The sequence below is a fragment of the Coenobita brevimanus genome, chromosome 27 (genome assembly GCF_032717465.1).
Source record: "Coenobita brevimanus isolate Jiangsu-jjx chromosome 27, ASM3271746v2, whole genome shotgun sequence".
Classification (NCBI taxonomy): domain Eukaryota; kingdom Metazoa; phylum Arthropoda; class Malacostraca; order Decapoda; family Coenobitidae; genus Coenobita; species Coenobita brevimanus.
The window spans coordinates 28,985,051-28,998,971 of NC_136980.1; the positions used below are offsets into that span (position 1 = coordinate 28,985,051).

At 40.9% G+C, this 13,921-nt stretch overlaps 1 protein-coding gene across 1 annotated transcript in view; it reads right to left on the reverse strand.

Annotated features, from left to right (window-relative positions):
• The window catches only part of LOC145394524 (uncharacterized), a 236,295-nt gene that overhangs the window by 185,465 nt on the left and 36,909 nt on the right, over positions 1-13,921 (reverse strand). Inside the window, exon 3 of the mRNA XM_080268364.1 lies at positions 3,435-3,505. Within this exon, the coding sequence (XP_080124490.1) occupies positions 3,435-3,505 (71 nt within the window). The remainder of the gene's footprint in view (positions 1-3,434; positions 3,506-13,921) is intronic.

A 13,921-nucleotide genomic window follows, 5' to 3' on the forward strand; every position in this document is an offset into this window, starting at 1 on the left:
AAATTAAAAATTTTACCGGATTTCAGATAATTAGGTGTGTATGAACCTATATGGTGATAAAATCTATGACACCAATTAAACGTGCCGATGTGGTGGTGATTCGGTAAATGACCTCCGATTCCATAAATGACTGCCGATTCGTTATTCGTCGCACCCTCCTGAAGGTACTTTATTATAAAGTTCAGATCACTCACAGAAACTGTTCTTTCAGAAAAGTAATAATGAAGAGGTCAAATATTCAACATGCATGAGCATAATACCAATATAAACTCATACAACTGATACTATACACCATACATTAAACACTTTCCACCTCATGAGGTACGAACCCCGCTCGGGAATGGTGTAGCTGTATGCTACTTCTAGTCGATTTCACTGCAATTTACTTACCGGCACCTAACAGGTACCACTCATTTACACCATGAAAAGTACTCCTTCACAACATACCTGAAGGGGGTAGTTTGGATTTACGGTGGCCATGTCAGTAAATATCTTGACAACTATTATCGCTGTTACTGGTAAAGTCCTGTGCGATGGGCTGGAACGTCTGCTGCACTGTGAATACTGACGTCATCGCCATTATGGTGGCTGCTTATCTCCAGCCGCAAAGAATTAAAGTTATCACGTCTTGATCAGTGCAATTGATAAAGTAAATTAAAAGATACATATACCGTAAGCTTCTAAGTACATGGCAGAGTGCACGTGCCATGTTTACCCAGAACCGCAAACAGTGGTCTTGGACCTGCGGTGAGGCCCTTGTTGCAAAAAGTTTGCTGTAAAAAGTAATTAACCATGTCAAGCAACCTTATATGGGACCACTTTTATGTGTCAATGTGCTTAAGTGAAGAACTTTTACAAACGTTGCTGCTAGATGGCACCAGCACAGCTGTCAGTTGACAGCAACTTTGGATTCTCCATGTCAAATAACCATATGTGGGATCGCTTTTATCTCTCAACAGGCTTAAATTAAGCACTTTTACTAAAGTTGTTGCTAGATGGCGCCACCTTAAGTGTCAGCTGATGGCAGACTTCGATTCTCCATGTCAAAATACCTTAAATGGTACCACTTTTATGTCTCCAAAGGCCTCCTTTTAAAAAATCAGCCAGAAGAAAAAGAAGAGCGCTGGCTACTCATTAACATGCTGGCTATCGCCGTAGGTAAAAATTACTTGAACGTCCTTGTAGTGGGGCAATGGAATAGGATACCAGCAATGGTAGCTAGTGCAAGGACTACTGGTACGTTATAATTCTGCTAAACAAATATTTTAAGACTATAGGCTGTAACGGATTTAGTGTTATTTCAGAGATGAAGAGTATGCTGACGACTATGAGACGCTTGGTTAATAACAAGAACATTCGGCGATTGTATTTGCATTTCTTTTACAGATCTGCAGAACAGAGATTACACAGTACATAGATGTTCCTCTTCTGCCACTCATATAAAACTTTCCACGCATGTTCTTTGTAACAAGCATGGTGTTTTCCTGTCATTTTTTGCCGGTTTAACTGATTGGTGTGGTTGGTTGGGGGACAGCTTATCTTTTTTTCTATCCCTTTCTCTTACACATTGGTTAGATCATAGTCCAATAAACATTTTTTTCCAGCAGAGAATCTCTTATCTGGCCAACAGGCCTCCTATTGCTTGTACTACTCCTAGGTACTCCTGTGTCCAAACCGATTGTATCCGACTCAGGAGGGACTATAACGATTATATCAAGCTTAACGGAGGGCAAAGCAAGTGGCAAGCAGGAACAATTCGTATGGTGATGTGGGTAATATTCCCCCATCAGCGGTACGTGTTAGCAATTGCACCATCACCAACAACATAACTGAGAAACTAACAGTCACCAGCACGGCAATAACACTACTATAACACTTATCTCTCCCGCCCGTGTATAGGGCCTGTCAGTGTGCCAACAGCGCCGCATGCACTACCATCACATCTCCACACCAGCCCTGGGGATCTGGTCAGCGGGTGGCGAGGTGGGTAATGATTCGGGGCTGTTTTCATAAAGTACTTTGGCCAATTTTTATGGCAACTGATTCAAAGTCTATCTATCTATTTATTGCCAGACGCCATAATCTCGTTAGGGGTGGCCACTGACCTCAGGTATTTGTTTTACGGGGAGGGGGACTAACCCTTCACCAACCCGCTTGTTGACACGTAGGGAACACGAATGGTTTGGTTATACGGTTACCACGCAGCATTGCAAATGGTTTCTTGGCTTATAGGAAACCATTTGGCTCGTCGCTCAATATAAAGCCACCTGTAAAGGCAAGAAAAGCAATAAGAAGTGACAGGAAAGATGGGAGAAATTGGAAGAGGAGGGCGTGCACAAAAAAAAAAAAAAAAAAAAGATAAAGGCTAAGGAAGAAGTAGGTAGCACTACATCAAGTGAGTGGATGATTGTCGCCACCACCCACCACTATGATTCAAAGTAACAGGAAGAATTTAATTTTGCGTATTTTCACTTTAATACATTTACTTTATTTTGGTTTTGAAGTATTTTGTAGCTGTATAAGTGAAGATGAATTTATAAAGACACACTCTCTTTTACCTCTTAAGTCCACAAGAGTTTGTACATATAAACCCTAGTCAGTGGTAGGGGCAGTGGGCGCTGATCTGCTGATCCATCCGCTGGGCCCCTCGGGTGCTGTGGCTCGCTGGTATCATTGTGTACAGGCCAAGCAACTGATCTCGAGTATTGTACCCTCATCTTGCCCCTTTCACTGTTATACGTGCAGTTAGGTCAATGGCCTAGAAATGCAGAAATGGATGACAGAAAAGCAGGGGCAGTAAGGCAATGATATAGACAGGCAAATACAAAGCAAGATAGGCAGGCAGGCAACGAACTAAGCAAAGTGTAATGAACATAGTACCTTTAGTCACAGATGTGGGTGGTAAGGCTAATGGAAGTAGGACAGTGTTCCATAAAAATTAGGTAAACATTAAAACGGAAAATAAGGGAGAGAGAAATACAGGCAGCCGGACAGACATGAAAAGAGGAAAAGCGAGGCGCAGAGAAAATAAGGGACATACATGTCGTCTGAGATGTAGGTGTTACGGCTGGCTGTCAGAAGATGATTGTCTCCGCTCTCACCTTCAGCATAAAAGCAATCAGACAGTCAGAGAGACTGACAGACAGATTGCCAGGCAGGTAGGCAGAGAGGAAAACTCCCAAACAGACAAAAGACAATCATACTGGCAAAGAGGCAGACAGATCGACAGAGAGGGAAGCAGTGACTGGAAAATGTAAGACATGCAAAAAACTCCCTGTTGTCTGAGCTAAAAGTGGTAAGGCCGGCTACCAGAGGTCCCTATTTGTCAACTACGAAGAACAAGCACACAAGAATGCAGACAAACAGACAAAAACAGACATAAAGGTACAGACTGACACACAGGCAGATAAACAAAGAGATTATATTTAGCTGACCTGTTGTCTGAGGCGTAGGTGGTAAGGCCGGCTGTCAGCAGGTGAACATCCCTGGCCCTCACCCACGACACCTGCCATCACCACACAGAAGATTATTATATGGTTAATAATAATAATAATAATAATAATAATAATAATAATAACAATAATAATAATGATAATAATAATAATAATAATAATAATAATAATGATAATAATAATAATAATAATAATAATATTATTATTATTATTATTATTATTACTGCAACTGTTTCAACTGAATCTAAAGCTTTAAATGGCTGGTACAAAGGTTTCTTACATTCTGAAAATTTCTCTACCACCTGATTTAAAACCTGAATATTCCAAATCCTGCCTGTTCTCTTTGCTGATTTGCATCTAAGGTAGGACTAATGCGATTTGTTAGGACTTTCGTGACAGGTTTGTACACAACGGGTGCAAGACTAATTGGACGGTACAGTAATTCTATGCGTCTTTGATGTCACCTTTTTCTTGTGAAGCAGAATAGGCACATATTTCCAAGATTTGAGTTCAGCTCTGAATTATACATATTTCGTAAATAACTCTGCTAGTTCATATAAGATCAGCAATAATACCATTACCACCTGCTGCTTCACCCGTCTTTACTGCTGTCAAAGTGTTCTCAGCCTCATCTAACGAAACGCTGGGGATGACCGTGTCGACTATTTTTCCAGCCTCTAGTAACTTTTCGAATATGGTACTGCTACTATAAAGATTTATTGACCGAGCGAGAGCAAGGACAACTTACTTCAGCCGAAATTTACTTAAGAGTGTTACGAAATGTTTAGCTTGGGCTGTAAAAAAAGTATCCCTCACCATTTGGGGGGATTTCTGTATGCTACTATAGTACAGGTTGGGCTGTAAAAGTATCCCTCACCATTTGAGAAGATCTCTACGGGCTACTATCGCCATTTTGGAAAGATCTCTAACAGCACTAAGGTGTGCAGTATTACCAGAGTGTGTCAAAACATTCGCACCAGGCGAGCTTTGGACACGTTCCACATCTTCAGTGTGACGACGTCTGTTTCATAGTATAACCTATTTGGACCACTTCATTTCTGTTGTTCGATACTTCCCCACGCAGAGTTTCTTGGAAGAAGGCATTTGGTTTATTTATGTATAAAGCCTTCACCCTGGTTTGCCTTCAGGCTTCACTCCATTCCTTTAAAGTTACTTCAATTCTGATCATGATAAACTCTCTTCCAATATCATTACATATTTCTTTTTGTCAGTCCTGCGAAGCAGAGATAGCAGGCCTATTACTTTTGACAAAGCACCCTATACCGTTGCGCTATACTCAGGTCTCTTGTGTGTGTGTGTGTGTGTGTGTGTGTGTGTGTGTGTGTGTGTGTGTGTGTGTGTGTGTGTGTGTGTGTGTGTGTGTGTGTGTGTGTGTGTGTGTGTGTGATTTAACTCCATCTAAGATTACATCATGACAAGATTTCAATGGAAACATCTCCCAAATAAATTTGTCGGGTTCCTGGAAAGGTCTTTCACTATATACAGTTTTCTAGTCATGATTTTTTGCACATGGATTTCATTGAAACTTTTTCGGGTCAGCTGGACTGGTTACTTGATAATGTCCTCCACTACATAAAAATTTATACCCCTATTTTATCAGGGGTCGACGCCCCTCCAGAACTATAACGGGTACAATATAAGGGAAGAAGCACATATATGACTGATATCTTAGTTCATGTTAAACAATGTATAGCTCTTATCCAGTAAAGCGATATTTAGAGAGCGTGACCCCCCCCCACTGATTTTTGTGGAGTCAGCCCCTTTCCCAAAAATAAAAACAATCAAAAATGGGGGAAAAGTTTGAATGAAACTTATCAGGTGAGTTCATTTGGTTACTGGGAACAATTTTCCATCCTGCTTTTAGGGAGGGATCAGTCCTCTTCACCTAAGTAATAATTCTAGAACTAGTGAAGGGAGGGCAGATAAAGCTTTGATAGCTTTAGTGCACATGTTGTGCAAAAAGCCTCTCATCCATTATGCGACATTTGGAGAGCGTGAACCTCCAATATTTCTTTGGGCGTCAGCCTCGCCCCTCCACCCCCAAAAAAGATTATCAGGAACAAGGGAAAGGAGGGAGCACACGGTTTTATACAAAACCAGCATACATGCCGCAGGATTAGGTATGCAGTTTCCATGTTTTTGTATAAATTCGCAAGATGAGAAATTGTACGTCGATATTTGAGGAACGTCAATCCCCCGATAATTCTTGTGGGGGTCGCCTCCTACGAACAATATAAAAAATCAGAAACAAGCGATATATCTGAATAAAGTTTCCCAGGTGAGTTCGTCTGCTTACTGCAAAGGTCTTCCACTCTATACAGTTTTCCAACCATGATTTTTAGAGAGGATCAGCCCAATCACCAAAGACAAAAATTCTCAGAAAGAGTGAAAGAAGGACAGATACGGCTTTGATATGTTACTATACGTTGTACAATGGACCGTCATCGATGGTGTGATATTTGGAGAATATGAACCCCCAGTGATTATTTGGATATCACGCCAACCCCCCAAAAAAGAATAGAAATAGAGGTTCATTTAAGTACATGGATTCAACGAAATCGACATACTTTCCCAAGATTGGGTACAGTATGCAGTTTCCATGTTTTCTCTGAATGCACAGGAAAAACAGCACGTCTACTTTATTGATGTATTTTCTTTTGTTTGACTAGTTTAATGTTCCTCGCCTTGATCTTGCAATCATGTTCCTTCCTTTCTTTAGAAATTCCTTTGTACTTTCAGGTTGCCTGCTGTTGTTGCCTCGTGGTTTTCTGCCTCCAATTTCTAAAGCTGTTTCGTTTACTATTCTCGTAAAGTTTTCGTTCATTTGTTCTGTATCGGTATTTACGTCATTCATCAACTGTGAGTATTTATTCTGAATTAACAAGCCAAATTTTGCTGTCTTCTTCCTCACTGCTACAAGGTTTGGCTGTGTCCTTGGTATTTGCCTCTCCCTTTTACTTTGGAGATCTTGTAATACGTATATCGTTTCCTATCTTTACTCTATTCAGTGCTATTTTGTTTTTCACTGTACCAGCATTTGCTTTGTCAGTGAGAATGAAGACTGTTTCATTATCTATTTCATTATTTGGTATCTTCCAAGTCCACTTCCTACTTTGTTTCTTTCGGGAGAACGTGTGCTAAGAAACTGTTCCTTTCATCAAATTCCACAGCTTGCCACGTCTCATATTCTGAATACCATTCCTAATGCCCAGCTGCAGTCACACCTACTCTTTTCTTGCCAGGCTTTTCATCAAAGTCTCCCATCACAGATGTTTTCTGGGTTTTGGTTCCTCTACATCTTTATAGAATTTTCTACTTCCTCATCATCATAAGCTGACGTTGGTGTGTAATCTTGGATTAATACCACCTTTTACCTCATGTTCAGTTTATATTAGGTAGATAGATAGATAGATAGATAGATAGGCAGACAGACAGACGGACAGACAGATAGGTAGGCAGGTATACCGATACCTAGATAGATAGATAGACAGATAGACAGACAGACAGGTAGATAAATAGATTGATAAACAGATATAGATACATAGAGGAGGCGGTGGCTCAATCGGCAGAGAGGTGGACTGCAGTCCTACCGGACCCAGGTTCAAATCTCGGCTGGGGCAGGGAACAGTTTAAAGATGTGAATTTCTTAAAAATCAGACTTTACTGATCTACCAGAAGACCCGCCGACATGTCGTAAAAATACCTCCGCTAATACCAATACATTAGTCCTGTATGAGACAGCCCTAGCATGTATTCAATATGGTCAGTGGGTGTTAGCGCCGAAGTGGTGACATATAGAGGTGTATGGCATGTAGGAGGACTACTGGGCCTTGAGAGCAGGCTGTAAAGCCTATGCCCAGAGTCGGAAACATTAAAAAAAAAAAAAAAAAAAAAGATATTCTACTGTAGGAGGCACCGCTAAACGTGAATATAAACCAAGTTCGTCTTGTTTATCTGAGATCCGGGGACAAGAGCGATCTCCTGTGCTAACGAGATACTGGCAAGCTCTGTTCACGTCAATGACACTGGTATCGCTGTGGTGGGGAGCAGTGGCGTCAAAGGCTAACAGCAACGTAGTCCAGTCACCCAAACACTGAAGTGATAATTTGCGAGTCATGGTGGGACAATCACGTTCAAGGTATGAGGTATAGTGTACACAAATTTGTGTGTTGTGCCTCATATCGACATACGAGTCTGTACCAAGCTGTGAGTAAAATCTGGTTTAAGTCTCTGGTGAAGTATTAAACAGAATCACGAACCTTAACTCCGCTGCTTGGTTACCAGTAGCTTTGATTAGTAAGTAGACAGCAAACTGATCTTTACTTTCTGTCTTTTATACTAGCTGATACAGAAAAAATTCAAATTTTAGTCAATTCCTAACTAAAAAAGAAAAAAATGCATCGGCACGTTTTGCAGTTACTAATATTCGTCGGGTAGATGCAACTCTATCCATAGTGAGTCTGACGCAGTGGATGAGGACCTGTGTTGTAGGTGGCAGCGGAGCTTCACGCTGGTATTGTTATCCCAGTTGCATGGGAAGAAACGTGAAGTGGTTGTTGTGCTTTATTAACTAAGGTATTGTCCAACCTGCCTGTCTCCACCGAAGTACACACACAGCACCACAAACCCAGCCTGGAAAACCATACTAGTTGGTGACACAGTGGAAATGAGTTATTTGAGAGGAGCCTGTGGAGTCACGTGGAGAGACAGGCTGACGAATGAGGATATAAAGGGAGCGTTGTGGTTTGGATGTTGATGTGATAGGAGGCTTGTTATGAGGAACACACTGAGGTGGTTTTGGCCATGTGGAGAGGATGGAGGGTGAAAGACTGACGAAGAGAGTGTATATGAGTGAGGTGGAGGGGGAAGAGGGAGGGGGAGGCCGAGGATGAGATGGAGGGATGGGGTGGAGAGGTATATATGAGAGAGGGGTGTGTGAGTTGGGAGCAGGGCAGTGAAATGGCGGGGGACAGGGCGACTTGGAGGCGATTTGTTTGTGGCCACCCCAAACGGGATTGAGGCGTCTGGCAATATATATATATATATATATATATATATATATATATATATATATATATATATATATATATATATATATATATATATATATATATGCTGTTGTAATTATTTATTTAAATATTCAAGGAAGAAGGAACCAAAGCTAGAAGCCCGTAAGAGTGTTCTTTCCAAGAAAAAACAAAAAGAATGTAACAGAGCCAAATTCAAAGATCTGTTCATTTCAAGTTGCCTAAACACACTGCGTTTGAAAGACTGAAGGTCATAGGCAGTAGGAAATACAGGCAGTAAAAGACAGTTCCAGAGATGACCTGTTGAATACATGAAGGACTGAGTGTAACGCTTAACTCTTGCATTAGAGAGCCGGACACAAAAGGGATGAGTATTTGTTGCTAGACGAATGATAAGCATCCGCCATAGTGGTAGGGGGTTGCAAGCAGACAATTCGGAGGGGCAATGACCATTGAAGTAGCGACAGAAAAGAGATAAAGATGCAACATTGTGGTGAAGAGACAGAGGTTGAATAGAGCCAGTAAGAGGAGGAGAGTTAATGAGACAAAAAGCCTTTGACTCAGCCTTGTGTAGAGCTGTATGTAGAGCCTCCCCACACATGATAGTTATACTCTAAACAGGGGCAAATAAAACCCTTGTATAAAGTTAACAACTGTGAATGGGTAAAGAAGGCACAGAGTCGGCTTACCATACCTAATTTCTTGGAAGTAGATTTTACAAGAGGGATAATGTGTTCTTTCCAAGATAAATCCCGGGAGATTGAAGCAGAGAATGTCTAAAGATGATGCAGGATAGAGTAAGGATATCCTGCGGAAGATTTCCGGAGCAATTGAAAGATGTATGAACTGAGTTTTTGAAGCACTGAAAACAATAAGATTTACTTTTACCCAAGTCAGAGATATGAGCCAAGTCAGACATTAGATTGTGCCATAGCCTCATCCTTTGTTCGTTGAAATAAATGCTTATATGGATGCTGCAGGAAACGATTGGAAAGGTGAAGAGTCCAGTCATCAGCATATGAGTGGATAGGTTATAATATGTACAGCTTTGGTCATTGATGAATAGGAGGAAGAAAGGTTGGTGATGGGACAGAGCCCTGAGGAAACACTATTGATTGCTCTAGGACAGAGATGTCAAACTGGTGGCCCGTAAGACACATTTTGCCCTAGAAGAGGAAAAGAGTGGCCCTCGATGACTTAAGAAACAATGAGAAATAACAAATAGGAAATTCCATATTATCAAGTGAACAAACATTACAGCACTGATAGGAAATATTTATTGATAATTTAATGGATGAAAATGCCATTTGAATAATTTAGTGCTGAACGAAACTTAATTTTATCTAAATATTATCAATAACTTGAAGCAGAAGCCGAGTGCCTGTGCAAGGGTTACTAAGCGTTCCAAACTTATCTGAACGTTTCAATAGGATGTGGCTTTGCCGTATTATACATTATAATTACGTAGACAGCCCCTCAAATGATCCACAGAAGTGAAGTGTGGCCCTTGGAAAGGATTGAGTTTGACACCACTGCTCTAGCAGAGGTGGAGATTCATCAGCAAACATTTTGTTTAAGAAATACTGTATTATGATCTGTTTTGTGTGTGTGTGTGTGTGTGTGTGTGTGTGTGTGTGTGTGTGTGTGTGTGTGTAATAAACCCTAGCTGCCTTGGTGTGATGTGTCCAAAGCTGCCAGTATATAGTTGTGTTTGGTGGGTCCCATACAAGCAGCACAGCATTACAGCATTGAACGAACTATACAGCATGTTGCAGGCTGTTTGAAGTCTCGTGAACAACTGAGTAAGTTTGGTATAACAGCCCCAGTTTGCAGATTGTTTAGGGACAGCTATGGTCTATACAGATATTATTTTGTACAGTTCGTGGGGTTAATCATCAAGGAATTTTGGAATCTGACCAGATGATACTGTGAATCTTATTGTATAGACGAAACTTAATAGGATGTTTGAGTGAAAGCGGGGGAACCTATGTAATTTCCATTTGTTTGGCCGGAACGGTATCTAGCAAGTGTGTTTCCGCTGTTCTAGAGCGTCATATTGAAGGAGTCGACAGTCGTTACAATTCATAAGTCGTTTGCACTGAGTCTTGCGGCAGAGTTCAGTGTTGGCAGCAGAAGGTTTTAATCTCTGGTGGGAGGAGAAGGAAGCAGAGAACGCTTGCCTGGGAGACACTCAGAGAAGAAGGGACAGAGTCGGAAGAAGCGCCATCATTGTTTGCTGAGTCCTGTCATTGAGAAATGCAATGACCCACTGAAGCACAGGTCCTTCAGTACTGAAGTACAATAATATATTAAATTAGTTAGTCAGGGACGCAGCCGGAAGTCATCATTAGTCTTTGAATATTCTATCTGTCTATAGCCAGACGCCAGAATGACGTAAAAAGTGGTCGCTTGTCTTTGAGTTAGTTGTTTTACGGGAAGGGGCACTAACTCTCTGCCAACTCACTTGTTGACCCCCAACAGAACAACATATCGCTTCCTGGAATTTAGATGAATTAATGCATTGAGCATAAAATAGAAAGGCTACCCTTCTGGATGCAATCATTTACAGCTTGATGCATAAATAAAAAAAATTTAAAACCACAAGTTTACACGTATTCCTGGATTTGTTATATACATTATGAACTACAGGTTTTTCTCTTCGAGAGAGGGGGATGGGCAGGGAGGAAGGAAAGGAAGAATAGAACGCCGCCTCGAACTCGAAACTCCTGGCAGGACTGTCTCCATGGTTTTTGTACTTTGGACTCTGAAACTGTTTGTCATGGTAGTCAGGGTGGTATGCTGTGGGATGAATGACTTGCGAATAAAAGTTTTTATTTTATTTTTTATAGCTATAAAATGATAAAGAATTTAAATACTCTTGAAGTGAAGGATTAAAAGTGAGAATCGTACATAAAATAATCTTCCCATAAAATGTACAAAACTACTGGTACACCGAGTGGTAAAAAGAAATCCTGGTATCATCTAACATGTAAAGATCAATCCACATAATTCACTTACTGAAAACAGCAGCTCATCCACCTTGAATAAGCTACATCCGACATGCCGAGTGTGTTTACATTTCCTTCTCACTGGAGCGGCTCAAATATGACCTGACTATACTGAACTGCTTACATCTGATCTGAGTAAACAACCCTCACCAACAGACCTACCACGGAATTCACAAACAAACCTAATAAGGCCTCTGCATCCAAAGGGGGTCATGCACCAAAAATAAAATTTTACAGGAGAGGCTTGTAAAGGTCAACAGAGTGTTTGCAACTGTAATTTCGTTACTTATTGACGTCCAGTGCTTATTTTGGTATCAAATTACAGCTTAACACCTGAAGTGTATGAATCTGATAGAAGATACAGCATTTTGTGAAAAAATAATGTATCTATTGCTTATTATTCTGGTTGCATAATTTTGCACCCTTATTGAACTTTACAAGCATCTCCTGTTGCGAAATATTACAATAATATCAATATTAATATTGTTAACAATAGTCGATAGCATGGGCAGCATAAAAGCATCATAAAAATACCGGACAAAAATGATACTAGTACTACTACTACTACTACTACCACAACTAGCAATAATACAGCCCCACACAACATTCCTCCTCTTCCTCCACACACATTAACACTTTTTCTATCTCTTTACACAAAATTAATGCCCACAGTCACCCATTAGTAGTGAAGAAGGCAGTACAGTGCCAGTAGTGCCATGTAGTGCCATAGTTTTCCTCCGTTATCCATACCCCGTCATCCAATATCCAGGCCAGCGTCGTCAACTGGGGTGGTCAAGACAGGTGAGGTGTGACACTATAGTGCCATGTAGTGCCACAGTCATCCTCCATTATCCATAATCTGTCGTCCATCCAGGCCACAATGGGGAACTTCCTTGTTACAGCCGATGCTATTACATCTGAGTAATCCTTAGTACTTGACAGGTAGTTCGTCTTCCTGATCTTCTTTTTGATGTTGCTGAAGTTCCAATCACAGGGCATGTACGAGTGGCTGGACTTCAGGAACACAAACTCCACCTGCACAGACATCCACCCTATACCACCACCACCTCCGCCGTGCGCACTACACTGGACATACTGGCAACGGATGCAGAAGTTTGCCTAGAGCCTAGGCAGCTGCGTGCATGATTTGGACGTGGGCAATGTTGGAACGAAGTACGACACAGCCCTATGTCCAGTGTTGGAAGGGGGTCATTTCCATATCCAACCGTTAAACTATACTCAGTTTTTTTATCGAGGCGAAGATGCACTTGACAGATTGGTGATGATTTGGCTGAATGCAACATTACTTCATAATCTCTTTATTATTAATTGACAACATATATCTGATGGGGAAATTTGAGTTAGTAAATGTTATTCGGATATGTTGTATTCAGCCAATAGTCACCAATCTATCAAGTGCACCTTCGCCTCAATAAAAAAACTGAGTATAGTGCTCTCTGGTGCTATCAAGAAACTGGCCGGGACGGCACTTGACCCCCTTTGGACGCGGAGGCCCACCTATGATCAATCCCCAGTTGTATCTAAGAACCGTTTTCTTAAGAAGGGGAAAAACAGGAAAGCACAGAATCTTTCCATGTTTCTAGATCTTTCCCCCAAAATGAAAACGTTGCAACAAGAATTTTTCGTGTGTTTATTTATGACTCCGTCTACAATAGTTAGATTAACCAGTCAGCTCTTGGTTGAATTCACAGCAAGGTTAGGACTTGTTTTTGTTAAAAGGAAGAGTGCAGAGTCTTTACTTGCATTTTGTCCTTTCAGGAGAGACACATTTTAGTTGCCAGACATAAACCATAATTGAATTTAAAATTGTTTGTATATCCAACCACTGATCTCTTACCCTCTCTATTACATGATCTATTCGAATAATAATACTCTTATGAAATAAACCTTTGTAATATTATCTTGAACGCAGCGTTTTTGTAAAGTAACTGACTCATGTAATCAGTAAAAAATGAACAATTAACAGCAAATAGAAGGAAAAAACTGCAAGAAATATAATTACAGACTATTTGTGCTTAAAACAAAATCTGAATGGTATAAGATTATAGAGTTAAGGTATAATAGTAACAGCCATTCACATTATACTCCTTCCTAGGTGTAGGGGTGCGAGGCTAGGCTCTAGTTGTCCAATACACTTCTAGGTAGGAGATCATCCCAGTCCCCTTCGCGGCATTACATAGTCGACAAACCACCGGTCACTTCGTGAGGCTCGGACCTATGTAAGGCCTTCAGTCTGACTAGAGCTTAGAAACCATTAGAACAGACAGTAATATTAACAGTAGTGGTAGTAGCAGTAGTAATCCTCATCCTCATCCTCATCCTGATCTCCATTCCCACCATAAGGCGGGGTAAGAAGCAACAGCGTCCAGACAGCCAAAAGTTTGCCCAGTTC